This window comes from Molothrus aeneus, chromosome 5 (assembly GCF_037042795.1).
Source record: "Molothrus aeneus isolate 106 chromosome 5, BPBGC_Maene_1.0, whole genome shotgun sequence".
Taxonomy (NCBI): Eukaryota; Metazoa; Chordata; class Aves; order Passeriformes; family Icteridae; genus Molothrus; species Molothrus aeneus.
The window spans coordinates 41,081,694-41,109,664 of NC_089650.1; the positions used below are offsets into that span (position 1 = coordinate 41,081,694).

Here is a 27,971-nt window from a genome sequence, read left to right on the forward strand (position 1 = left end):
CTGGATGCGAATATACATTGGAACAATCCAGGTACTCCTTCTACAATCCTAGACTCTTGACAAGGGATATATGATTTTATTCTAGCAGTGAAGGCTGTTTCCGTACTATACAGCTTCACTCAAGGCCTGATTGGCCCATTCCCTAATTTCAGGAAAAAAATATTCAGGTAAAACAGATAATCTACACACTCCATGTGAGGGATGCTGGGCTCCCTGAATGCTAGGACAAGCAGCTTTATGAAGACTTCACCCAGACAGAACAACCGAAGCAGGGGACGCGGAGCCAGAACAATTCCTGTCCGTCGACACCGTGGTGTCAGTCTCTGCCTTTGGACATTCCCTTCCTTCGAGGCAGCCTGGGGAAGCGGCTTCCCCCAGAGCTGAGCGCAGGGGCAGGTGATCGGCGGGGGCTGCGGTTGATACTGAATCTGTGGGACACACACCGCTGGATCTCACGGCACGGCCTCTGCCGTTCCCGGTGGGAATGCGGCGTTCCCAGGCTCCTCACAATCCCGTATTTTGACTGGAGCGACACCTCTCGCGTGCGGTAACGCCGCCTGCAGCCGGGGCGGGAGGCGGCGGGACGGGGCCGAGACCCCGGGGCCGCCCCTGCCCAGGCCGCGGAGAGGAGCTGCCCTCCGCCCCTGGGCGGCCCGTGTCCCGGGGGCGGGCCGGGCCCGCGTCTGCCTGAGGTGCGGGATGGCCCCGCCTGAGAGTAGCGGGCATCTCCGCGCCGCCCCGCCGGCCGCGGGGGCAGCGGCACGGGAGGCGGAGGCAGGGACGGGAAGGGAAGGGAAGGGCCGCCCTCGCCCACCCCGGCGGCGGAGAGCGAGCTGGGGGAGCGGAGGCGAGGGGCGGGAGGAGAAGGAGCGCGGGCGCGGGGCGGCCTCCCGCGAGCGTGTGCGGGGCCGCGGAGGCGGCGGGACGCGAGAAGGGGCGCGGGGCGCATGGAGGAGCGGCGCGGAGCGGAGCCGGCCCGGGCGGCCGGCGGGCGCTGAGGAGGCGGCGGCCCGGGGGCGCTGCGGGCACGGCCGCCGCGGAGCGAGCCATGCGGGGGGCGAGGCGGCTGGCGGCTCTGCTCTGCCCCCTCTCCCTGCTCGTCACCGCGTCGTGGGGAGTCCGCTTCCACCCCGGGCAAGGTAAGCGAGCGGCAGCAAAGGCGGCGACCGGCCCGGGGGTCCTGGCCCTGCGGCGGGAGCCGTGCCCTCCGGGGCAGCCGCCGCTCCCCGGCGGGCGGGCGGGAGGAGGCAGCGCTGGCTCCCGGCGGCGGCGAGTGGCGGGGCCGGGCGGCCGCGGGTCTCACCGGGCGTACCGGCGGCAGCCCCCCGCCCCCGGCTGTCACCGGACCCCGGGCTGGCGCCACGAGTGCCGTGCCAGCAGCCGTGCGGATGAGTTGCTGCTGTGCTGCGGCGTCAGGCTGAGCCTCTTGCCTTGTGTTACAGAGACCTTGGTGAAGCAGCTCTCCTCTTATGAAATCATCACACCTGTCCGAGTGAATGAGTTTGGAGAAGTTTTCCCGCACACGCATCACTTCAGAAGGAGGAAAAGGAGCTTGGAGGCACCGCTGGAGCCCGCTGCTTTTCGAACACATTACCAGCTCAGAGCATACGGGCAGGTCTTCCAGCTGAACCTGAGTGCTGATGCAGGCTTCCTTGCTGCTCAGTACACGGTGGTGCACGTCGGGGCCCCGCAGAAGCAGCCGTCCCCTGATTTGCGCCACTGTTTCTACCGCGGGCATGTCAATGCCCAGGAAACGCACATGGCTGTCTTCAGCATCTGTGGTGGTTTGGTAAGCATGTTGGTCACTGCTTCCTGTCTCCATTCATATTCTCCTCCCTGGAAGAAATGTAGTGGGATGCCTTTGCTGGAGAGCTAAGCTGGAAATTCTTGGGCATCATTCCAAGTAGTTGGTCATGAAATGTCTTGGCATCAGCAGTGTGCAGTCATGATGATACTTCTCTGGTGGGATATACAAACGCCGCTTTCAAAGGATCTCTTGCTGGCCAGTAATGTAGTTGGTTGATGTAACTCCTGACACCAAGAGCATTATAATGGAGGGAAAAAGCATGCCTTAGAAACACAGTAAGCTATTGTCTCGATAAAATGATGCTGTCAGTTGCATCAGTTATGTGTTTGTAGCTTAACACAGATATTGTGGTTGTGGGTGAGGAGTAATGGTAGTTGAGATGGTGAGAGAAGAGCTGGTGTTGATCGGTTTCTTCCTCAGATTTCAACAATGCTGTAAAGGTATGTTGTATCCTAATAAGCGTGCAGCAGTGCTCTCTAAACACATTTCTGCTAAAAGGGAATAGGAAATTTCCTAACTTCAGTGAAAGTGTGTCTGTGAAACCATTCTTAAGAATTGTATTGAGTAGACAAATCAAGACTGCAATGATACACATTCTGTACTTATCCCTTGATAGCATTTATTGTGTCTTCCAAAGTGAAAGGGAGAAATAGTATCACACAACTGTCTTTGAAAACAGTTGTACTGCGTTGCTAAATTTTATAGTTTTGCACCTAGAAACATGAAGACTGGTACCCTGTGCTTTATCAAATCACTACTTATTGAAATGCCAAGGACAAGTTGTTTGACAGGAACAATGTAGAAATACAGCATTGTAAATATTACTGTGAATTGAAGTTGGTGTTCCATTTTTTTTTTTTTTGTGGTCACTCAGGAAACTAAAGGTGCAAGACTTATTTTTGGGACCTCAAGAAAATTCAACTTCATATACTAGGCTCTTTCTAGTAGCCTACACAAAACAGAATGCAATTGGTTGGATGTATTGAGGAATGTGTGGTGTGTATTAATAGAGGGTGATACACAGGATAGAAGAGAGAACCAGAAATAACTGATATTTGAAAGAAACACCTCTTTCTTGTGCTTCTTGGAAATTTGCATGTGTACCATCTTGTCTTTGGGTTGAGGTGTGTGGACTTTGGATAGTCCTTGGAAATTAGTGTAGAAACAAGCATTTGAAAACAGTAATTCTGTATTCATCCTAAGTTTTATCTATATACCTTGCTTTACAAATAACTGTCCTTGGTTCTTGACTATGTTGTCCAAAACCCAATTCAAAACTATACAAAATATCTTAATATGTTTACTAAGAGAGGGAGTAGTATGTTTACTAAGAGAGGGAAAGATGAGGTATCACAAGTATGGTTGGTTTTGGTTTATTTCTTTCATGTTTCATGTCTTAATAGATGCTCAAATGTCATGTCATTGAGAATGGTAGCATACTTTATACAGAAAAATACAACAAGTTCTAAGAATTTCTACTTTCAACAATCTTTGTTGCCTGTTTGAATTCTATTCCTGTAAACTGTTGCTTTGCATTACTTAAAGGAACCACGTACATTAAAAATAACTTTTCATCAAAACCTGTACTTACTGCTGCTAAAAGATGTCTCAAATACCTTATTTGTCAGTTCTCAATTTCTTCATCACAGGATCATCTTCTTGCCTGCAACAAGCTGAATGTCTCACTTCTTATTTCTCTTTCCTCTCCTCCTTACTGATACATTACAGTATCATCATGTATGTGTATGGTCAGAAATCCCTGAGTGCCTTTAAATTAGACCTTTGTCTCTCCTAGATAAGCCTTGTGAACTTGTCACTGCAGTTTCCAGCTGTACTTCATGTCCTCAGTCATTGCCTGGCTCACAGAGTGCCTGGTTTGAGCCACCAGCAAAGACCTCTCTGTCTCGCTGCTCTCAGGACTTTCACCTCTCATTTCACTTTCTGCCCAGGCAGATGCAACCTTGGAAGGTATGTAGCATAGCCAGGCTTGTGTCTGCTTTCCTCTCAGTGGTGGAGGTTTTCAGAAGAGGAAGCAGAGCCTCCATGGATGCTGTTGCACTTCTGTGGGTTATGCCTATAGTTTTCCAGGGAGGGATTGTGTGGTGGTCGCAGCCAGCTGGTTGCCTGTAACTGCACAGAGTGTCCTCCAACCTGACTCAGAAACTTCAAGCTAATGTTTTTCCTCATCCTCATGGATTCAAAGCAAATGTTTTCTGCCTTGTGCAACTGCCAAAGGAGAAAACTTTTTTGGAGTTTAGAGAAGAATGAATGTGAAAAGAGGGAACTACAGACCAGGTGGAATTATCCTGTGAGATCTTGTCCTCCCTGAATGCATTCCCTATTCCTAGATGGGACTACCCTCAAAAATTAGTAAAAAGATGTTTTATCCTCAAAGCTTTTAAAATTTCATGGGTTTGTGCATTTAACAAATGTATACCTGAAAAATACATTAGTCAGTTATTGCTCTTTTAATGAGCAGTGCCATACTTCATGAGTGCATCCAAACATTTATAGTCTGACTGCTGCTGAGGTAAGATACTATTTATTGGGAGCAAGAGGGTAGAAACCAGGCTAGTGACTCAGTAGCCTTGCATTATATTTATTTTAGGTGAAGTCCTTTCTCTTTGTAGGATCACTGAACTTGAGCTTAGTATATGGAAGTTATGATACTGCTTTAAACTATCTTCCAGCTTTGCATATAAAAGAGAACTGCTTATATTTGACCAATGCTGGAAAAGCTAGGGAGGAGAAAATGACTTGTACTTAGTTATAAAGGTACAGGAAGTGTAACAATGGAATTTTAAAAATTGCTCAGGATATGTGCCTGAGTCATGTGAAGTGAGACAAGAAACTTGTGTTCACTTTATCCTGTAGGCGTCTATCCCCAAGGTCTGACTGCGTTCATTCACAGCTTCTTTTCTCCTCAAGTTCCTTCTTTCCTTTTTTTGCATTCTCAGGTTGAGTGGTTGTCCCCCCTGATTTGCCATTTCACCCTCTGTTAAGCCTTTTCCTGCATTTGCTAAGAGCACCTACAACCCAGAGTACCCATGGAACATTGCTTAATGGCTCCTGACACCCTGTATGCAGTTTTGTTGTCTTACATTTCAGAGCATGCCCTGGGTTCAGGGGTGCAAATGGCACAGGGAGGTTAGAAGGTCGTCAGGGAGTCTGTAGTAATTGCAAGGAGGGAGTGTATAATTAGGGAACTTTGGGATCCATCAAAGGCAGAAGGTCATTTGGAGTGATGGCCTGGGTGCCTAGCTGAACATCTGATCACATACAGGTATATTTCTTGCATCTTTAGAGTAATTTTTGAGATTTCATGCTTTATTTCACTTTATTTTCTGAAGTTCCATATGTTTTGCTTTTATTGCCTTAGTCAATTATAGCTTCCTACAAACAGGGAATGGGATCTGCTGAGGATGTCCCTGGATGCATGTAGACTAAATATACCTTTCAAAGGTTAGGCACACAGCAAAATCAAAGAGGTAAATCCCCAAATAGTTAAAAATCATTTCACTTTTGAGAACATGTGACTTATGAGCTTAATGACAAATACAAGCTAATACCAGTGAATGAAGTGTCTTATAAATGATGATAACTCCCTTATTTTAACTAGAATGCGCCTTCAATTCCTAGCAGGACCCATCTAAAGAAAGGAACTTTTTTTGGTTTTGTTTTTTTTTTCATCATCCTGAATGAATACTACAGAAACAGTTTCTTTAGTCTGTTGAGAAACCTGGTATTTTTTATCAGGGCTTAGGAGGGTGTTGGCTGATGCTGAGAACTGTTAAAATCAGCTTTTGTGAGCTAGAAGAATGCTTAAGTGCCAAAGGTGTTTTATGTGACTACTGTGAGAGATGGAAAGGTAAGAAAGAAGGAAAAACTACATTCTTTTGGGTGTCTGGTCTCTCGTGTGTAGAAAATTTCACATGCTCACTGGCTGGCAGTAGTTAGGAGTAGAAAAGTACACATGAATCTGTTCTTGTGTGGATTTGCCTGCAGTCCAGGAAGGCAGGACCACTTTGTTCTAATGTAGCTTTGGTGTGTGACAAGTTTCTTCCTCAGCAGCTCAAGGGAGCCCTTTGGTAATGCTCCCTTACTGCACATCAGACTTACTTTAGTCTGGAGAAGGGCAGGAGTATGAACCTAAGTGTGGGTCTTCACAATCCTCAGTACAGGAGGTTGTGTTTAATTTTTATTAATCCAGGTCACTGAATCACCTTTCTCAGAGGTTTTGAAAACAGCTCTGTCTGCTGCTATGGATTGGTAAAGTGGCTCCTTTTAGGGAAAAGTAAGCAGTCTTGGAATTTGTCTTAAAAATTGTGATTTTTAATTGGTTAAAAAGTCCAACAGTCCAAAGCCCAAAAACTTGCTAGAAGCTACTGCTAGCATAGCCAGCATCCAGTTTCTTGTGCAGATCTAGTGCAGGGGACAAACCCCAGATATTTGCTGCCTGGTTTTGTGCTCCTTAGTACTAACAACCTCAGTGAGTGAAACGAAGTTGTTTTTTCCAAGAAACTTTAACACTTGTAACTAGAAAATATGCTTACCTTGAGGTAATTTAATGCTTTAACTTCTAAGCTGTCACTTCAAAAAAGATACTTTCTAAATCTGGAAGGCAGGATAGTTTTCGTATTTGGGTTACATTTATAATGTTATGAATATCCATAAGGCACATACTGGATTTCGTAGTTTTTTTTAATCTTAATATACTGATTCCATCATAAGCTAGGAAAACAAACCTATTAAAATATCAGCTCAAGGCAATTGATTCTTGCTTGAGCAAACAAAGTCTTATTACTACTGGCTGGGTGATCTGAAGACTTCCACGTGGTAGTTCTGGTTTCCTGTGTCATACATGTATATAAGGTGAGACTGGCTCTGGATTTGCAAAACAGAAAGAGTTTCAGTGCTTCCATTATAATCCTGAGCATTTGCTCTGTCTCTGATCAGCACAAAGGGGTTTTAAGTAAAAGATTTTACTTTGCAAGTTTAAGATAAAATATTCTTTCTTTTTGGCTTGTTGCAAAATAGTGAGACAATTTAGGTCCCCTCTACTGTTTTAAAAACCCTGAATCTTCTCCAGTATGTTTTTCTCAGGCTCTTTGCATCTCAACTTTTCCTGGCAATACTTCCACAGATGCTATACCTTCACACATGGACCAGCACAGATCAGCAAATACAGGTGGTAATTGCAGTTATAAACTGAGAAGATATGTGGACTTGCAGATTGTGCAGCTGAAGGTCTGTCACAGAAAATCTTTTATCTAAAGCAGTAGGACCTGAGTATGTGTCCTGCTTGTTCACCAGCAAAAATCTGCAGGAATTGTCCTCTCAACAGAGAGGATATGCCTATGTAATGTTTTATGTCAAGGGTGCTGAGCCATGACTGGGCTGCCTTCTGCCCATGTCCTGTGTCTAGTGGCCTTTCATTGGTTACTGCTTGGGCACATTCTTTGCCCATATGTTGCCAAATAATTTGTTTTGATGGCTGCAGCTTGTTCTCAACTGCTGCTTTTATTGTTTGGATCTATGTGACCCAGGTGAATTTGCTGGTATGCTCTGGGCAGCCAGAGGAGCTTTGATTTACTTTTATCTGTTTATATATATACACAAACATATGTTCATTAAACTTTGAGGAAGTACTCAGAAGTTTCTGTGTCAGGGAAGGGCAGAGTACACAACATATGGCCCTTTGCTGTCACTAAGCTAAATTACTGGTGTGCAAATAGGTGGGGGGGAGGGGTTGTGTGTGGGTTTTCTTTTTTTGTCTGAAGTTAATGCTTCCAGTCCCAGGTGGCAGTCAACATCTAGCTGTCATGGATCTCAGGAAACTTTGTACTCTTGGGGAATAGATAGGCTTCCCATATGAGATAGTGTATCTGCAGTAGTCTCAATTCTCATTCTGTTTCAGACATACCCTCATGTAGAAAATGGCAAGATTAAGATAGCAAAGCCAGACACTGAGAGCAGTTAATATCTTCTGGGAATGCACATATTTACAGAAGTACTCAAGGTAGCTTACTGTGTGGCTGACTAAGGTGAAAATCTAACCATAGCTTGTGTGCTCTTGAGTGATAACTGCCTGTGATGGTGCTTATGAGTCAAAAGGACTGTATGGAGCTATTCATCTCCCAGTGAGATAAAAAGGTGGTTCTGCATCTATTTAAAAACATCAAACTAGGAAGTTCTCTTTAAGCAGAGATAAGTTGCAAATGTAAATTTGCTTGATGTTTTCTGAGACAGGCAAGATGATATGGTGGAGTTTCCTTCAAGATAAAGTGTATGGATCTTCTAGGTCTGTGTTCTGTCAGAATACTTAGCTTGATGATAGTTGAGGTGTTAAAACTAAATCCCCTAAAACTCAAAAATAAAAGCCAACAACTTACTCCCTCCCAAAGTAACCCCCAAACAAGCAAGAAAATCCCCTATATGTATTTATACATTTTGTTTTGTCAATGTCAACAGGCATTGTACAACTACTTTTCTGTAATGGAATCTCCATGTATATATCTATTAAAAAAAGTTATGCATATTTTTAGTTGGCTTGTCTAGCTTGTTCACTGTGAATTGTATATAAATATAAAAATAAATAAATAAATGACCCTTCTCTCTTCCTTCCACTCCACTGAATCTTGTTTATTTCCATGAACCAATGCTCTTTCCAGGTGGCTTTGAGATTGATTTTTAACATTCTCTCAAGTTTTTTTGCTGTTTAGCCCCTCTGTTTTGGCTACAGATTTTATTTAGAAACTCATGGCTATCATATGTTTATTGGTAAGGCATGGTCTAAACATACAAATAGGTAAAATCCCTTTAAGCACTTACATGGAACTTAAGTTTCAATTTGGAATTAAGAAATTTAATCTCAGGTGTCTTTGCAGACCAGGACACTTCCAACCATAGGTGAATGCCCCATCAATTCTTTTAGTGGTGTGATTATAGTCAGCTCATGCAATCTTAACATCACAGAATTTGTAAGATGTAGTTAGACACCTATAGCAAACTTCTAGAATTTTACTCTCCAAGAACATCAAACATAATGTTGCTTTCAATCACTTCTAAAATGTTTCCTACCAGAAAACATTTGTGAAAACTTCATCCCTGGTGAGGGAAGAAATAAAAATTTATGATTTTATTACTATTTTCTTATTTCAATTATGTTAGCTCTGATTTTAATGCATTAGCTTGAACTGCTATCTCTTAATTTTGTTTCTAGCTGAATTATTTTCTAGCAGAAATACTTTTTCGAAATGTTGACAGTGTACTATGATCACTGTAATACTTTTTCTTTAATTAGTCAACGTTTCTTAAGTCTTTCATCATAAAATATTGTAACAGTGAAGCAGGAAGAAAAAGGGGGAGGGATTCTTATATGATTCAAGAGATTTGAATAATCAAAAGAGGAGGGAAAGTAGAGGGGAAGAGAATAGTATAAAAGGAAGGGATTTTGTACGCTACTTTGACTGTTAAAGTGCTCTTGCTATGAACTACTTACAGATTTTTAAGTGAGTTAAGAAGCCATACTTTAAGAGCATGAGACGTACTTGAGCCCAGGAGTGGAGCTTACCTGGGAGGGAGTCTGCCAGTTTAGAGTCAAGTTTTCCAGAGCTTCACTTGTCCTTTTAGTGTTTTTATGAAACAATTCCATTTGTGCTGTTGGACATACAAATTCCTCATTTCTGAAATCTGCTATATATCCCTTATGTTTTCCATGTGTTCTGAAAACTTTATAAACAAAGATGTAATTTGTATATGGGCATGGTACATTCTTTAACCATAATTTTGCAATATTTACTTCTATAACTCTTGCAATAGAGTTAATATTGGTTAAGATTATACAGTTTTAAGCCACTTTAAACCACTAAGTCATACCATATAGTGAGTAGCTGTGTTGATCCCCTGAACCTTGATTTAATCTTAAGTGTCTAGATCATCCATAATATTTTAAATCCAAAATATAAATTATCATTCTCATGTGGGCTTTCTCATAAATTTTCTCAAATCTATGCATATGCATAGTTCTGGGTAGCACTCCTTCTTTGGACCACTTATTTATGATGTGCAAGAGGCTGTTTTCAATTTTGTACTCTACTTCTACTGAAGAGATCTTTTAAATGTACTTTTATCTCTTTATCTGAAGAACAGAAATAGAATGATTCAGGCAGCTTTCATGTTAGATGATTTGAGAGGCATCTGTAGATGATAAATAAATCCAGTTCATTTCTGATTTAATTTCCTGCAAATGCCTGTGCTCCTGTTTCAGCAACCTACCTCTGTACATCTAAGTGACTTTTCTTTATTTCATTTTACCAAAAGTATTCTTCATTTGGATCTCACAGCTCTTTTCCTTGTGTGTCCCAGATGCAGCAATAGTTCCATTTGTATCAGCAGAATCTGTAGCCACATGAAGTATCACTTTCCTGGCAGGAGGGCTGTGAACAGGCAGTGTAACTGGTGACTGAATTTTTGTAGATGCATGTATTAGGAAAATGAGGAGCAAACCGTGTAGTTTCATGGCAGATTTGGAGGATTGGAATCGGTGGCTACAAGTTCAATGTCTTCTTTGGCTTTGAATGACAACTATCAAATACCTTTCTTAAGATAGAGCACTGCTTGATCTCTTAAGTTTTGCTCTTTTTCCCATACAACATAGTGTGTTCAGTGATGTGCAAAAATTTTTCATAGACTACAGATAGGAGGCCTTCATAACTACTCAGTGGTAGTAATTGCTTCTTTACCCATACATTGTTGAAGAGGAGAGAGTTCATTGTAGAAAGAATGAAAGCTTTTTGCATTCTAGATTTTTGCTCAGCTATTTTTTTCCATATCTGAACAGGCCGTTGATCCTGGGATACTGTCTGAAAATCAGTGGGCCAAAGAATGAGCAAAAGGAAGCTTGACAGCTTGAGTCCATTTTTCTAAAATGGTTGTCCCAAGGATCTGTAAAGGTGGACTCTCTAGTCTTAAGGACACAATTGTACTGTCTTGTGTTAATCTTTTGACGTGAAAAAAAGCTAGGAATAATTTTGAGGCCAGGAATCATAATGAAGGATTCTGCCCATCCAGCTGGTCTCTTTTTGGCCTGTAAATTTGTGGTCTGTTGTTGTGAAGTTTTGAAGCGAGGAGACTCGGTCAAAAATGTATGTCTTGTGTTTGGGAGTTTTACTTTTTTTTTTTTAATCTTTATTTTTAGAATGAAATCATAGAAAAATAATATAGCCTTGTTGCAGTTGTCTTTTCCAGTGGAAGTCTGATATTCTGGAAGTTTAGTTTAGAATGTAGTACGATCTCTTTCCTTGTTAGTTCTGGGGTATTGTTCTTACAATCTCTGTGTTGTAACTGAAACCATTCCTTGTCTGTTTGTTGGAAAAGCTCTTGAGGAAACAAACCCAGATTATCTGCTCCACCTGTTTGAAATAATAGGAGGGAAGTAAAATGTATGTGGAAAATAAAGTTCTTGCTTAAATCTGGAAGAACATACTTTAAATATTTATTATGTAGAAATATGGGTTTTGGTATATCAGGAGAAAATAATTAATTAGCATGTGAATGTTGACAAATAGTATAGGGTCAGATTTATGACATTTTGTTAACTGGGACTTTATAATAGTATATGTAATAAAACATGAATCTTAACAGGAATTGATGCTTAGTCCCTGAGTCACAGGCTCTTGTCTGTCCCTGTCATGACAAACCTAAAAGGCTGTACTTTAAGACTAACTGACAAGCTGTGGCATGTCTCTTTTCCTGAAGCCCTTTCCAGGCTGGTCTTGGTACACTCGGTCTGCTGTCCTCTACAAATTACATGCCCTGGAAACACTGCATGTGAGAAGGCTAAACTGAATGTACAAAGGATCCAGCATGAAGACTACTTGCAAAGAATTTAAATGAAACTGAGGGGGAAAAGTGCTTCTGTGAGTTAGATTTAAACAGTCTTGAAATGAAAATACTATTTAGATTTTTTTTCATTCTGCAACAAAGCTGGTGCAGAGGATTCATCCACAATGCGTTGACATGATCTCTAATAATGTTATATATCAGACAAGATTGCAGATGGGCTTCAGCCATGTGTCAGACTAACAGACTCTTACAGATCGACAGCTGATAACTGCTTAGAAGGATCCCAAATTCAAGGGGAAATTATAATTCCAGTACAATACCCTGGACACTAAAGTAGTCTGCAGCAGTTAGTAGGTTAGAAGACTTAGTAAATTTTTTGAAAAAGCCCTATTCTTGATTCTGTTCTCATTTATCCTGCTCTGCCACTCTCTCTATAACCCTGAGTTTCAAGGCTGACATGAACATTTAATCTCTTAAACCGTATTATGTATGTTGTTGCTTCTGTCTTTTTGGTCAGTCTTATGCTTTAGTGGCAAAACATCTATCAGGATGCAGTGTACCTACTCACTTGATATGTTTAATTGGCTGAAGTGAGGAAGTTGCTAAAAAGTTTGAAAATAATTTGATGAAATTCTTTCTTCTTCCTCGTAGTCTCCTGAGGTGGAGTACTTAAGCCATAGGAAATTATGAATTCAGTTAGAAGTGCAGTGAGAAAGAACAGAGTCTGCTTTAGGATTTCATAATTGAGAGGATTATGGGGCAGGGGGCTGGGGGAAAGGAGCTTAATTTTTTTCTTTGTGTATGTGCCAGTGCTTTTGTTAGTAATCAAGTTACTGTGGCTCCCATTACATAGTTAACCATGTGTGTCTACGGTGGTCAGGGATGGGGTGTGTTTTGGGGGAATCAAGGATAAAAAAAACTTAAATGGTGTCAACTTTGACTTTCTGATGCTCCAGTTAAAAATCTTCAAAAATAATACCATGTTAACACTGTTTCTAATCTATGGGGGAAATGTAATTTTAGAAGAAGAATACTATGTAAATTATGTTAAGGACAGAAGCAACAAATCAGTCCAGAATTTGGACAGCAAATTCTGAATTTCTTGATGGCCTCTGCTCTGCTTTGCACAGCTCCCAACTGGTCCTGCTTGGTTATACCTTGTTTCTCTATATTTTTGTGATCTCCTTTGTTTCATAACTCTTATTGTAATTACCTTACCACTGTTAATATGTGAGGTAATCTGAGTTATTCTGGTGGGACAAGTCCCCAAAAGTAAACTTCTCTTGCCTTACCTTCCAGGTTTTATTGGAGTTTCCCCTGTTTCACATGCATGTGTATGATCATTAACATCAAAATGTTATCATAAATACCTTTTATTTCAATGAGAATTATTTTTACATCAGTATTTTCAGTGGAAAATAATTAAATTACTTCTGTTGCTTTCAGATGGGCACCTTCAAGGCACACGATGGTGAATACATTTTAGAACCTCTGATGAAAGCGGATGGAGGTGAAGATGAAGATGAACATAACAAACCACATCTTATATACAGGCATGATGAACTTAAAAAAGAGTATCAGAAATCCTATAAACCTTGTGAAGTTTCAGGTAGAGTCATACTTTAAATTCCATTGTGCCTTTTCAAATGTCACTTGTTCTAAAGAAAAAAAAAGCAAGATTTTATTTCATAAATAATTTTTCTCCACATTGCCATTAGAACCTACGCATTTCTTTCACATAAGCTTGTCAGCTTTTCCTTTTGTTTTGTGACAGTGACAAATTCAAAAGTAGGACAGAATATATATAAAAAAACCCATGATGTTGCAAGAACTCTGGTGGGGGTTTGCTTTGTCCTACATTGTCCCATATGTAAACATTGAAGGAATAGATCCACAGGAGCTGTTGCTTATATTCACAAAAGATAATGAACTAACTGCAATTCTAGCAGATAATACATGACTTCTGTCTTCCTGAATAATGGAAGTATCTAATATTACTCATTAATTTAATACAATCTAATCTTACCCATTATTGTAAATGTTTGTCCTTGTGGGTATTTTAATGATTTATTTACGCTACATATTCATAATGTTTAGTATTATTTAAGGTTAAAGGAAGGGTGTCAACAGAACCTCTGCCTTTGGCCTGTTCAGGGCACTGGTTCAAAGTGTCCCTTGGGAAACAGTCCTTAATAACAAAGGGGAACAGGAAGGCTGGACATAATTTAAGAAAGAAATTTTGCAGGTGCAGGGGAATGCCTTCCCTATGTGCTGAAAGCTGAGCCAGCAGGGAAGATCAGCTCCCTGATCAGTTCCCGGGCTGAACAGGGAACTTTGACTGGAACTCTTCTTGAGGAATATCTATGTAGATGGTTAAAAACATAAAGATTAAAAAAAAGCTTGGGTGATTAGTGTTATTAATTTTAGAAAATTTTTATAACATATTTTATAGTCGAAAACATTCTTTTGAGAATTTTGCTTTCCCATAGATACTAAGGCCAGAAAATAACCATTACTTCAAGCAAATGTTCTTATTCCTATGCCTTTTTTTATTAAATGATAAATAATATGTACTGAAGCAAATTAGAGGTCTTTCAGTTTGTTTTGTGTCTTTTTTCTTTAATCTAAATAAGCAAGTGTGACAAAAAGGCTTCAAGTATTAAGAACATAGTCATTTTCTCCCTTTACATTTTTTGGAACAATTATAAAAGATTGTCAGCTAGGGCTTACTGTCAGTTTGGGGGCAGTGAAGCTGCAGAAATGTTTATGAAGAAAAGCTTTGTGTTTTTATGTTTCTATTCTAAAAATGATGTGGTTCCTTTAATGCTAGTCTTGCTTGGTTATTCATATATTTTCTTCACAGAGGAACAACTTATATCACTACTTGGAATCATGAAAGTTTCTCTTTCTCTAGTAAGGGAACCTTGACAGACGATATGGAAGAACATACCAGTCAATACATATTTTTAGTTTGAAATTGGGCCATGGTAATTCTAAAATTGTCTAACAAATCTTTTCTCCACTTTGTACTGTTTTCTTCTAAAACTAGTTTGCCAGTGAATAAATTTTTTGCAACCCTGATATATGCCTTACTCAGTTCAGGATAGGATATTTATTGCATCTCCTCAGTCGATAAGTTCTGTTTCCTTTAGATGTGGAAGCTCATCAGAGTTTGCCAGAATAGGTTTTGGATAAGTCTCATAGCTATTACTTATCCATTTGTTGATTTCTGGTGTTGGTAAACAAAATTATTTTGATTTGTTCTTGATTTGTTTGATCCATAAATTTAGATAATCTTTAAACTCTCCCTTTAAATATGAGTATTATTTCCCATTTTGCCAGTACTCTGGAATCTCAGACACTTTCTGTGACCTAGTAAAGATTGTGTATATGAAATTGCTTCAGCCAATTCTCTTCAGTGCATCCAACTTAGTCTAAACACATAAGAGTATATGTGGATACTCTTGAACTAGTTCTTTTTCAGAGCCAGTCCCTGCTTTCTCCCCTCATTGTTAGTGCTAATGGCTTCACGATTAGTATAGCTTTATTTTGTGATTGATTTTTAAACAATTACTCAGTAAAGTAATTGCTGCTGTCTCTACTGTTTTTCTTTCTTGCCATATTATACCCTAACTTTAAGGAAGACAAACTATGGATCTCTCAAAAATACCTTAAAGTTTAGACATGAGGGCTCATCCCTTGAACAATGGAATGTGTAGATTTAAATCCTCTCGAGGGTGACAGAAGTGTGGTCTCTGAATTCTTGGGTCAGTGCTGTAGTCACTAAGTCATTAGAATAAAATGATTAGGAGACATAGCCTTTGGCTACTTCTTAAGAGGGAAATCGAGTTTCCAGAAAGACAGTGGAGGTTTCTTCTGAAGGGGCTGGAGTGCCCAGTTAGCTGCTGAAGTGATAGAGGGTAGTGAGAATTCAGATATTCTTCTCTGTTGGGTATTTTTTATGTGAGCTAAGATGACTCTGGTAAAGGCATTGTTTTTCTGTATCAGACATCAGAAGCATTTGTTGGCTGGACTACACGGTATAATTGGATGTATTACAGTACTTAGCTTGAAGATATCTGAGTAGATTGTGTATTTCCTAGAGCCTGATTCTACATAATGAATGTTTACAAAACTGTCAAAGAGGTCACTTAAGGCTTTTGGTATGTACTTGCTTATGAAGTTAAACTCCATATTTCTTTAAATATAATGTTATGTAAATTTGAAAGTCAGTAAAGACTTGAATTCAGGAGTTGGAAGTAGTTTGATTTTATTTGTTCTGCTGGTGCCAAAAGTTTGTGTGTAAAAATGTGTTTTGTTTAACTAACTTGTGTCCTTTGTTGTACTGAGTAAGCTGTAGTGCTTATCTCCTTCCAGCCTTCCTGTTTGGATTATACTGCTTTCTAGGAATTGTGTAGTATTGCTGTCTCTTAACTAATTTGTAAGAAATAATCCATTTATGATAGAACTATATAAAAATATACAAGACATCTCATTTGATGTTCCTATTACAATCTTCTGTGTTTTTGTTGTTTTTTTTAATGCTTCCACAGTTTCTCTTGGAAATAAGATCATAAATACAAGTTTTTCTATTTTGGGCAGCCTTTTGCCTTTGTACTATTTAGCAACTGCATTCAACAATAAATCTTTTTATTTTACAGAGAAAGAGTTGCAGAAGAGCACTTTATTACATCCAACCTTCAGCAGTTTAGATGAAAAGAGCAGCATTTTACAGAAGTCTCTCAGTTTAGAGTATGCTTTAAATAACATCTCTGTAGAGGATGGTGGCAATCCACATTCCAGGAAGAAACGTTTTCTTTCCTATCCAAGATATGTAGAAGTGATGGTCACAGCTGACACCAAAATGGTTCGTCACCATGGGCAGAATTTACAGCACTATGTACTAACACTGATGTCAATAGTAAGTAAGTTCTTAAGCATTAGGAATTTTAATTATTTCTGTTCTGTTGTTTTCTTTTCTGCAACTTTCCTGTCTTCTGGTTTGATCAAATTCTGTATAATAAAAAGAGTTTACATAGACATAAATAAAAAAGATGGGTCAAAATTTAAGATTATGGATCTTTTCAGTTTAATGCAGTGTACCATGTGTACGTGAAATTATGAGATCCATTTCCTGATTTTCTGTTGCTTTAGAAGAATTCTTAAGCTTCAGGGTGTGAAAAATACATATTAATTACAGCAGACAGATATTAAATGGCATTGTGAAAAAAAAAAGCTTGGTTATAGTAATCCTAGTTTTTCAATTTTTCAAGAAACTTCAGATTAATATGGGTCAGACTTTGAGTTGGTATAATTTATTTGTGATCTTTATGTGGTAAATTGTTTCTTGAACCAAAAATGATTTAGAATATAGTACAGTAAGCTCTAAAATCAAAAGTTTTACCATGACATCACTTGAATCATCTGTTAAGAAAAGGCATGCTAACATATTCTGCATTATAATTATTCCTAGATTTCTGTCCTTACATCTATTCAGGAAGCTTAATTTATATGAAACTACATCTAGCTTGGGGTAGGAAATTAAAGCACCTATCACATAAGTATCTATAGAGACATCTGCTTTTAGATGGCTTTTAACTTGACCAGTTACAGACATGTACTTTTGGATGAACAGAATAGCACTGTAGTTTTACCATGATTAATTAACTTGCTTCATAGAAGTGCCCCATGCCATTTAAGATGTTGTAGGACATCTGATGTGGCCTCAGCTGCTGCTTCAGCAAGCTGTGCAAGTCTCCTGTAAAACATGTGTTGCATCTGCCAGTTGTGCATTCTGATAACCTATAGTGTGTGAAGGGATGCCTGGTAATACGCACTTAGAGAACTGAGCTGAATTCTGCTCACTCTAATATCCACAACTCCAGCTGATGACAGTAGAGCTGCTGCCATCTATTACACAGATGATGTAGGTAAGTACATTTAGAACATGGAGTTTCTTTTAATTAGTTTGTAAGAAAAATAATGTTTTAAGGGAGATTAGCATATGTTATTGTAAGTCTTCTGAATTTTTCTACTTTTAGTGGTGTGAAGGTATGAAAGTTCATGTATTACTAAAAAAATCCATACTGAAAGTTCTTTTGCCTCTTACAGTACAGACTCAGTTTGGAATTCCTTTTGAAACAATTAATCCCCAAGATGCAATTTTTCAATAGTTACTTCCTTTATTAAAGAGGTTTACTAAGGAACAAAGTGAAGTGGTAAAGACATTACTTTAAAATAGAAGCTGTTTTTTAGAGAAATTTACAATAAGATGAAATGGAACATTTATTATAACTTTTTCAGGAGGCCTTGTTGTGATTATAGGTAATTCCTGATGGTTTTTTTTAAGAAGAAATCATTATTCCTGCATCTATAGATGTTGTACATTCAAGTACTATTCCTTACAGTGCCATATTTGTCTTACACAATTGGACTTTTAGGTGAATAAGATAAGCATTGTATAATTGCTATTAAAGATAGCCTATACATGAACTGTTTTTAAGATCTAGTATTTAACATATACTGTATGAGTGAAAGAATACCAGTTCTTTTCTAAAAAACTTGTCATTTCTTTCTTGTGCTTTCCTATCTGTACTGTAAAACTAGGGTTTTTCACTTATTGCTGGCTTTAGGGTAATAGCTTTCTATAGGCCACTACATCTTTAATGTGAGTTTAATATCTCTGAATACCTCTGCAGGTGGTAAGATCTATTGCTTGCATCTGTTGGCAGCTCTATTCCACATATATATATATATATATATATATATATATATATATATATGCAGAAGACAGTAATCTTGAAACAAAAATTTCTTAAGATGTTATTTCTAGTAATGTTGAGCTTTTATAAATGCAGATATCAAAAGTATAAATTCAGTTCTTATTTTTAAAATATTTTCTTTACAGTTCAGTTAATTCGGTGCACTCTCCCTTCTGCCTCCATTTCCCCCACAGAATACAAATCCCAACTTGTATTCCTTCTCCTTTTGCTTCCTTCCAAGCATTTTCAGCAATGGCTTGGAATCACAGAACAAGTGGAAGTCATCTAATCCAACCCTTTCCTGACACAGATATTAGTCACACAAATAATGTGAATGAATATACAGCCTTCTATCACTTCTTATCCATAACAGTTATTTTTCTGTAAACTAGTAAAAAAAATGTGAAGGATAGGAAAACAAGTGACTACCATTCTTTGCTATGTAATCTGCTTTAGAATTTATCAGTATGCTAGTGGGTGATTTCTTGACCCACAGCCTCTTAGTGTTTGAAATTGAACCATTTTTAGTCTTATTTGATAGCCTTAAATGAAAGAAAGGAAACTTTTAAATTTTATCTTTTCTGCCATTATACAGATAGCTTCGGTTATTAAATTTTACTGGTACTTGTATCTGGTCAAGCAACTTCTGTTATGGGAAATTGTCAGGTTGCTGGCATTTTAATTGAAGCAAGCATTATACTTTACTCTTGTAATAATTCTGAAACTTTTAAGGTTTTTTGGTTCTGGCTTGGATATTAAAGCAACCTAAAAACTTTAAGCAAATAAATCACATTAAATTTAATGAAACTTAGACATCTAGCTCCCAGAAGAACCTTTGAAATCCTCGCCCATTTTTCTTTTATTTTCTTTGGGGCTTTTTTTAGCATCAACAAAGCCACCAAAAGTAAACTTGCTGCTGATTTATGAGTGGAAAATAAGAACTGAAATATACTGCTAAGTATTTTTAGGGTTTTAAGTGTCTTGTCACTCATCCAATTCAACCTGAAAAGGTTTAGCTCTCAGCATGCAAGTCATCTCATTTCTTTAAAACTGCATAAATGTTAGCAATATGAGTACTCACATTACTTACTTTAAATCTTGGAAATATTTACTCCTTCTGATTGAAATATGTACTTCAAGATAGGAGTACCTTTGCCATAGGATTTTATGAAAAACTTTATTGTATTTCAATACAAAGAGTGGCATTCTTTGATGTGAAACAATAAATAAAACAAAAAGAATACTGTAATTGCTTAATTTGCACAGTTTCTTCTTGTTTGTCTAAGTATTGTATCAGCAGAGCAGCCAGTAGGCACTGCCTGGATAGATTTAGTAACTGGAGGACTTACACTATGTTCTGAAAGTTCAGAGCCCCAGGCATGAAGGCTTGATTTTAGCAACTGAGATAATTCATTAAAACACTGGAGTTTACTGTAAAATTCAAAACCACCTGAAATTTGGTTCCATTAAACATTTTGAGGTACTGTCCTCATTTTCTGAATCAATAACCTGATTATTGACATCCTTTTAAGTACTGTACTGCTTATATAGTTTGTTTGGTAGTGAAAAAAATCTCTACTAGGTCTGTTCTTAGTCTGCTTGCAGGAAAAACTTTGTAATCTTGCCTTTTTGAAAAGAAGTCATGACATATAAAACCACCTGTGGTAGGGCTGCGATGGCCAGCTCTGATTGTGAACTTGGCTGAGGGCCTAGTCATGGGAATGCTGAAGTCAGAGCATGGGAGGGGAGAGCCATGCATTCAAGGAGAGGATTGAGACAACATCAATTTAAATCATTTGACTTGCAGCCATAAAGGGGTGTTGTATCATGGTAAAACAGTACTATTATAATATGGTGTTAAAAGCTGGTGCTTTTGATTTTCATTAAGACAAAAACTTTAGAAAAGTTTTAGGGTTACCATCTTTTACCTTTCTATTACATATGTAATAGAAGGCAGCGATTAGTAGGTCTTAACAGTAAAAAATTTTTCTAGTTAGAGTATTGTTGATGCTTTTGTTTGCAGTCTTAATCAGCAATGATCATGAAGTATTTCCTATATGGGAAGAGTGTGTGCACCAATGTGTCCCATCATTAAAACCAGACAGATTATTTTATCTTAATATATATAGGGTGAATTTAAAGACTGTTTTTATACTTCGCAGTTCATACTATACAATAGTTAACAGTTCATCTTTTCAGAACACACTGGGTAAACATTGATGCCTTTAAGAATATTTGGCATACTGATTGTGCCTATAGTCATCATTTGAAAATAGGCAGTAGACCTAAATAGTTTATAGCTTAATAATTTAATTTGTATTGCTACCATCTGAAAGGCAATGAATAAAGTTACATTCAAAATTTAGGGGTGAATTATGTTGTTCCTTGTATCTGTTCCTTTGAACCTCAGTAGTGTATTTTTCCCCTTTCTCATTCAGATCATTGCATTAGTATTAAAGCTACAGGAATGTTTAGTGCTTTTTATCTCTTATCCAGTAAAATCTAGAAGGCCAGCACAAGGCATATTTTTCTTGGCACAAGCCAAGGATATACCTTATTATGTTTCTTCTGTGTATATAAAACCCCATGATCTTGTGCATTTGGCATGGTTAAAATGAAAGTGGGTATTTGTTTATTCACCAATAAATATGTATAGCTGGAAACAATTATTTTCAAAGTATCATTCATATAAATTCTCCGAACTGGCCTTCTTATTTGTCTTGACATATGGGTATCTGTGGGGGTATAAAAGCCAGCTATTCTTTAGTTGTGACTGTCCTTTAATTGCATCTCCAGGATGCCTGTATATGAAATGTCATAATGATATCTCACTACATCTTGAGGTTGACCAACTAATACAGAGATGTTAATGTGCCCAGGTAGCCAAGAAGGCCAATGGCATCCTGTCTTGTATGAGAAATAGTGTGGCCAGCAGCACCAAGGCAGTGATTGTTCCCTTGTGCTCAGCATTGGTGAGGCTGCACCTTGAGTGCTGTGTCCAGTTCTGGGCCCATCACTCCAAGAGATTGAGGTGCTGGAGCATGGCCAGAGAAAGGCAACAAGGCTGATGGAGGGTCTGGAGCACAAGTCATATGAGGAGTGGCTGAGGGAGCTGGAGGCATTTAACCTGGAAAAAATTAGGCTCAGGGGAACCTTACCACTGTGTAAAACTACCTGTCAGGAGATTGTAGTGAGTTGGGGAACAGTTTTGTCTCCCAAATAACAAGTGAAGGACCAGAGAAAATGGTTTCAAGCTGCACCAGGAAGGTGTAGAAAAAATTATGTGATGGAGAGGGTTGTGAAGCATTGTAACAGGCTGCCCTGGGAAGCAGGGGAGTCACCATCCCTGGAGGTAAGTAAAAGATGTGCAGATGTGGTGCTTAGGAGTAGGTTTTCATAATGGACTTAGCAGTGTTTGGTTGAACTCAATAATTTTAAGGGTCTTTTCCTACCTAAGTGATTTTATTTTGCAGTATGTGGGCAGGCACATACTTGCCTGTCTTTACATTTCACTACTGTTAGTACTATTTACTACTATTTTTGTCTGGGTGGTGATTGTTGTTGTTGATTCAATAATTAGACTTGTCTCTATGACTTTCTCTTCAGTAGTTCAAGAGGTGTTCCTAAGGTGAAGTCTTGGTACTGTCCAATTATGACAAAGGCCTTCCTTTAAACTGCTTGGGACTCATCTCATACAAGAATAGGAATGAGGAGTATAAGGAGACAATCTTGCCAAGCAGCTCAGTGTTTCTCTGAGTAGCTTCTAACAGCTAGAGAAGCCTGTCAATGGCTGTGTCTTCTGAAATGATCTTTGAAGGTCATTTCTTTTAGATTCTGAAAGGAAGGATGCATTGACATTGTTCTGTACATGGTGGCATTTGATGTGGTCTAACTGTGGTATGTGTTTTCATTGAACAGTTGTAGATGGTGATGATCATGACTGTTACCATCTTCTGAGTTACTGCAATATTAAAGGTCTATCTTTACACCCATCTCAGTTACAAGTTAGAGGTGAGACAGAACACAGGAATTCCTGATGGAGTGTCCACCAGCTGGCAACTAAGCCCCACACAACCACTTGCTCACTCCCCCGCCAACAGGATCAGGGAGACAATCAGAGGGGTAAAAGCTAGAAACTCGTGGGTTGAGATAAAGACAGTTTAATAGGGAAAGCAAAGAATTTATTCAGTGCTTCCTATGGGGAGGCAGGTGTTCAGCCATCTCCAGGAGAGCAGGGCCCCATCACATGTAATGGTTACTGGAGAAGACAAATGACATCACTCCAAATGTCCCCCTCTTCCTCCTCCTTCCCCCCAGCGCATACACTGAGCATGATGGCACATGGTCTGGGATCTCCCTGTGGCCAGTTTGGGTCACCTGTCCTGGCTGTGTCTCCTCTCAACCCCCGAGGCACCCCCAGTCTCCTTCCCAGTGTGGCAGTAAGAAAAGCAGGAAAGGCCTTGGCTCTGTGTAAGCTCTGCTCAGCAATAACAGAAACATCTCTGTTCAGTAAAAATCCAAAACACAGCCCCATACCAGCTAGGATGAAGACAATATTTCTACCCTAGCCAAAACCAACACAAAAGGCAACTCAGGCTTTAAAATGCAGGTATGTATTCTTTCCTTTTGCTTCCACTAAAGCACTCCATGAGGTGACATGTAGAACCTCTACTTGATTAACTGAGGGGATAGTAGCTTGAACAAGACTTGGGTGAGGGGGGCAGTAGATGAACTAAAACTTAGAGGGGAAAAAATTGGGAAGTCTGAGGCATGGGTATACTTGTTTGCATGAGAAGTCTTTGCTGCCATTAGGATCTACTTGTGGAAGCCAGTTTTGTACAGAAATATGCATGCCACAGAATAGGAGTAGCACCAACAGAAATAACATGGTTCTTTCTCTGAAGCAGTAGCTGCTCATATATCTCATGACTTCAGGCAATTTTTGGGTCTTATGAAGTATATGATAGAATCAGTATGACACTGGAAAAGGTGAAGGAGAAATCTTCCCGATCCTGGATATCTTACATGCTTTCAGCACTACAGTGATACATAGAAGATTCTGGAGCCTACAAAAGACATACAAGCTATGAAGTGATGCTGTGTTTCTTTCAGGGGATATGAATGTATTTTCTTGGTACCATGCTTGTGTGTAACAGACAAGAGGAAAGAAAAAGAGGTCTTGTGATACAATGTTTAGGAGTGAAAAAAAGGAAGGAAAAAAGAGCTAAAGATGTATCCAATTGGATTTGGATATATCATTTACTTGCCTTCCAGCCTCTAGGTGTACTTGCTTGTTTATCATCACCTTTTCTAAATAGGGCATTTTGCCTCTATTCAGTCACACTTTCATGGACAGTTGAAACAGGATTTTCAAGAGAAACTAAACTGTGTGACCAAGTTGCTTCCAGTAAACTGGCAGCCACAGCTGTCTGACTTAATCTTTCACACTTCCTTGAAAATAAAAGCTGTGATCCTTCCACTAAAGTGTAACTAGTTTCATTTATATTTTTTCCCCATTCTTTATTGTATTCTGATGTGAAGGCTGGTTTTAAGAGTTTGAAAAATCTTTTGAAACTAATTTCACTTTATTTTGGCTATTACCTCCTACTTCTCTAAAGCCTGTATTTAGATCACTGTAAACCAAGGGGATCTGGAAATTATAAAGGAATGGTATATGCTATTAAATTCCTATTCCATTTCATCATCCCTTTTCAGGAATGCCTCCAATAAGAGATGACTGAGAGGAGTATCCTTAGAATACAGGAACAGGGACTACTTACCTCTTAATTTTTTTTCACCAAAAATAAGGATATTATATTCCAGATCTTTGATAGTTTCCTGCATAATTGTAAAATTTCAAGTCTCAGTGGATTATTTTTGTCTGCCTAGTTCCTTAGGTAAATCTTCAAGTTTGATTTGTGGTTATCAGTTTTCAGGACTTTTCACAGTTGTTCAACCATGCTGAGAATGTATACTGAACTTTGCTGGTAAGAGCATCTTGTTATCAGCATACAGTCTTGCTCTTGTTCTTTTGAAAGCAGTGGTATTAACTAAATGTTTGGAGGTCATGCTCATGAGGCAAAGGATCCACAGTTTGACTCAAACATAGGGTTGAGAGCAGTGTTATTTTACATTTATCATGAACTTACTCTCTCTCATAATGGAAACAGGTATGTTTCAGATTTTGGCAGGAACTGCAGACCTCTGGCATCTACATGACATTATTTCAGTCCTCAGCTATTCTGCAGAGAGATAACCAGTACATAATTCAAATGGTGCATAGATATAGTGTTGAAAGTCCTGCAACAGATTCTCTTCAGGCATGAAATGAGATATTTTTCTCTCATATACTTACTCAGCCTAATGCATCTCCTCTGAGGTATGAGTAACTAGTTTTGTGTTTTGAAGATACAATCTTGCTCAAATGTTTTAAATGGACATGGGGTCAACAGGCAGGAAGGAGGACTCTTGTCTCTGTGTTTCGTGTTGGTTTCTTTGCCTCCTTTATTTTTCCAGATTTTACCTTGACAGAAAGCACTTTCACAACAGTAAAAGATTTTTTTCAAGGAACTATTAATGTATATGAGGGAACATCCATCAACTACAGTATAAGGACTACTGCAGCCATGAACAAGAACTGCTAAGTTTTAGTTACGAGTAGGCTCCAGCCTTGACTCCTTGCTTGGATCATTCTAATCACCCAGGAGCAGAAATTATCTGTACTATAGCAGAGGAGGCATTTGGGAAACTTAAGGCTAATTTTGCACTGCACATTTAAAGTCACAGTTTAGGCATTCAGGCAATATTTGGTGTTAGCTCATCTAGTTAACTCTCCCATTCAGTCCTCAATCCCTTTGCCTGTTCTACCTGATATATATAGCCTTAGAGTACTGGACAAGTCATGTATTGGTTTTTGTTGATTGTGTCACTATCTCAGATGACCTGCATGCTCTTTACTTGACAGCCAGTGAAATGCATCTGGTTTCTGAGTTTCAGAGCTTTCTGTTCCAAAACCAGACACTAACTAGACTGATTTACAAGTTAATTAAGATATGTTTCTAAGCTAGTGGCATTCTGTTATGGAGTAACTGCACCAGGCGCAAGGAAAGAACTCTGCCTGGTCATCTGTAAAGCCTTTGATAGAGCCCCCCACTGCAATCTGGCCAGTAAATTGGAAAGATAAGGATTTGATGCATGGACTGTTAGATGGATAAGGAATTGACTGGATGGCCAGTCCAAAGAGGTATCATCAATGGCTCAATGTCCAAACAGAAACCAGTAATGAGTGGTATCCCTCAAGGGACCATATTGGAGCCAATACTTTTTATTATCTTCATCAATGACACTGACAGTGTAATTGTGTGCACCCTCAGCGAATTTTCAGGTGACACCAAGTCCAGTGATTTGGCTGAGTTGCTTGAGGGAAGGGATGCCTTCCAGAGTGACCTTGAGAGGCTTGAGGAGTGGGCCTGTGTGAATCCATGAAGGTCTACAAGGTCAAGTGCAACAACCATGTCCAGTGAAAAAAGTCTCTGTTAATCTATACACATGTAATCTTCTTGCATAGGTTTATGCTGTAACAAATTCTCAGTTGTAAGTGCCTCTTATATCAACCTAAATGGTATTAGAATCAATCCTTGGAACACTTATTCCAAGTGTCTTCCAATTCTTGGAATAAGCCAAAGATCCTCCAGATCTCATTTCAGATTCCTCTCTGACATGATTTTGGAATGCCATATGAACCCATATTCTGTTTCTTCTTTGCTGAAGAAAAATAAAATTTGAAAGAGCTGGGCTGGAATTAATCTGCCTTAGCCTCATACATCTGAAAATTAACCATCCTGTCTCTTTCCATAGTAAAGGGATGAAGAAATGAAATAGCTACTCTTCATGTCTTGTATGGAAATGTATGTTTAAATACATATCTCTATATAGTCATGTCTACAGAACAGTTCATCCCTTCTCCTTCTCAATTGACCATTGATGGAATTTGCTCCCTATAAGTTACATGAGTTGAGATGGATGTGATAATTGTGCTATTGTAAAATGGCAGTTCCTATAGGAACATACTTTGACTGTGGAGAGGATAAATGTCCAGAAATATCCTTTCTAAGTTTATCAAAGTGGATCTCAAAGTATAAGAACACAAATTATGGGCTTGATTGTGGTAATTTTGGTATTAGAAAAATGATAGTTTATTCCACTCAATTCTGCCTAAATTGTGCTTGAGCATTTCAGATACCTTTTGTAAAGGCTTCTGAGTTTGTCCATGCCCAGTGGATTCAGCCCTTTTGAGAGTATTTGTGAGTATTTGTATTGTGAGAGATGTTCCTTATTCCCACCTAAGAGTAATTGGCTACTTGCTGGTTAGTAGCCAAGAAAGGAGTCTGTATGGAAAGAAGCAAACAATACCTGTACTTCTCTGAAATATGTTCTCCACATGGGTTCTGAAGCTCTCTGGCTCCTCCCCTACTCTTATTGAATCCTCTACTTCCAGCTTGTTTATAAACAAAGGAATGAAGGACAGTGCTGCATATTGTGTTCTCTCCAGTTCAGAGAAAGGTGGGGCATGAGTTGGGAGCCAGTGCTCTATCAGTTCTAAGTTTTAGCAGTATTACTTGACATCAGGTGAACAGAATTTATACACTGCAAGGCTGTGGTTTCATAAGAAATTTGAGCCAGTTCAAGTGGCTCTAATGACTTCTGAAAGAAGTCTGTTCTTCTTCCCCTTTCCCTCTGTCAGCACTTGTGTTGGAAACTGCACAAGAAATGAGAGCATATTGACCAGTATAACGTGATTTTTAAAAACCCCAAAAATTTGCAGTTGGATCAGTTCCTTGATCATTTTATAGCCTTGCAGCCTTAGCACAAGCTTGAAGGGAGGAAGGGCAGTACTTCTGTGTTTTGTGGCAACTCTTGTTTACATAAGGCTGTCATTCGACTACTGCTTTAAGCCAGAATTCACGTGGATGAGATATCTGAAGCTGTTACTTGGAGTGCATAAATTTTTTATACTGTTTTTATGAAAAATAACTTTCAAAGTAGTTCACTTTGGTGTATGGAATTGACTCATGAATTTTACTATCTGTCTGCTAGAGTATGTATAAAAATGCCTGTTGGGTATATAAATTCAAATTTTATGAATGCAGAAAGCTACCTTTGTATATGTCATGTTTATTTTCAATACAGTTTTACAGCTCAGTCTAGCTTCCATTAAGAGCAAGATAAAAACTTATTTGTTCAAAGTTGCTTTCTAAGACTCTCTAATATTTCAGGTATTGATTCTGCAAATCATCCATATAAAGCAGCTTATGCCTCTCAGTCACAGTAACAGTACTTTTTTCCTTTCTTTGATATTTTATCAATAAATTGTATAAGTGTACTTTTTACATTATTGGGAAGTACATAATTTCAACATGTCTGTCTGCTTGGAAATGACAATAGAAGCTATTTGGGTATTAAAAACTGAGAAACTGGGTTTTTTTTGTCACCATGTCCTTGGGTAGAAGATACAGTTGGATGCATGAGATACCTGTTGTGTGGTGGCTTGGTTTGCT

The 27,971-nt window shown here is 39.0% G+C and overlaps 1 protein-coding gene across 1 annotated transcript in view; it reads left to right on the forward strand.

The window, feature by feature from the left end:
• Window positions 1–1,045: 1,045 nt before the first annotated feature.
• Window positions 1,046–27,971, forward strand: part of ADAMTS20 (ADAM metallopeptidase with thrombospondin type 1 motif 20) — an 85,418-nt gene continuing 58,492 nt past the window's right edge. The window contains exons 1-4 of the mRNA XM_066550377.1: window positions 1,046–1,139; window positions 1,443–1,789; window positions 13,100–13,262; window positions 16,315–16,574. Of these exons, the coding sequence (XP_066406474.1) occupies window positions 1,049–1,139; window positions 1,443–1,789; window positions 13,100–13,262; window positions 16,315–16,574 (861 nt within the window). The 5' untranslated portion in view covers window positions 1,046–1,048. The remainder of the gene's footprint in view (window positions 1,140–1,442; window positions 1,790–13,099; window positions 13,263–16,314; window positions 16,575–27,971) is intronic.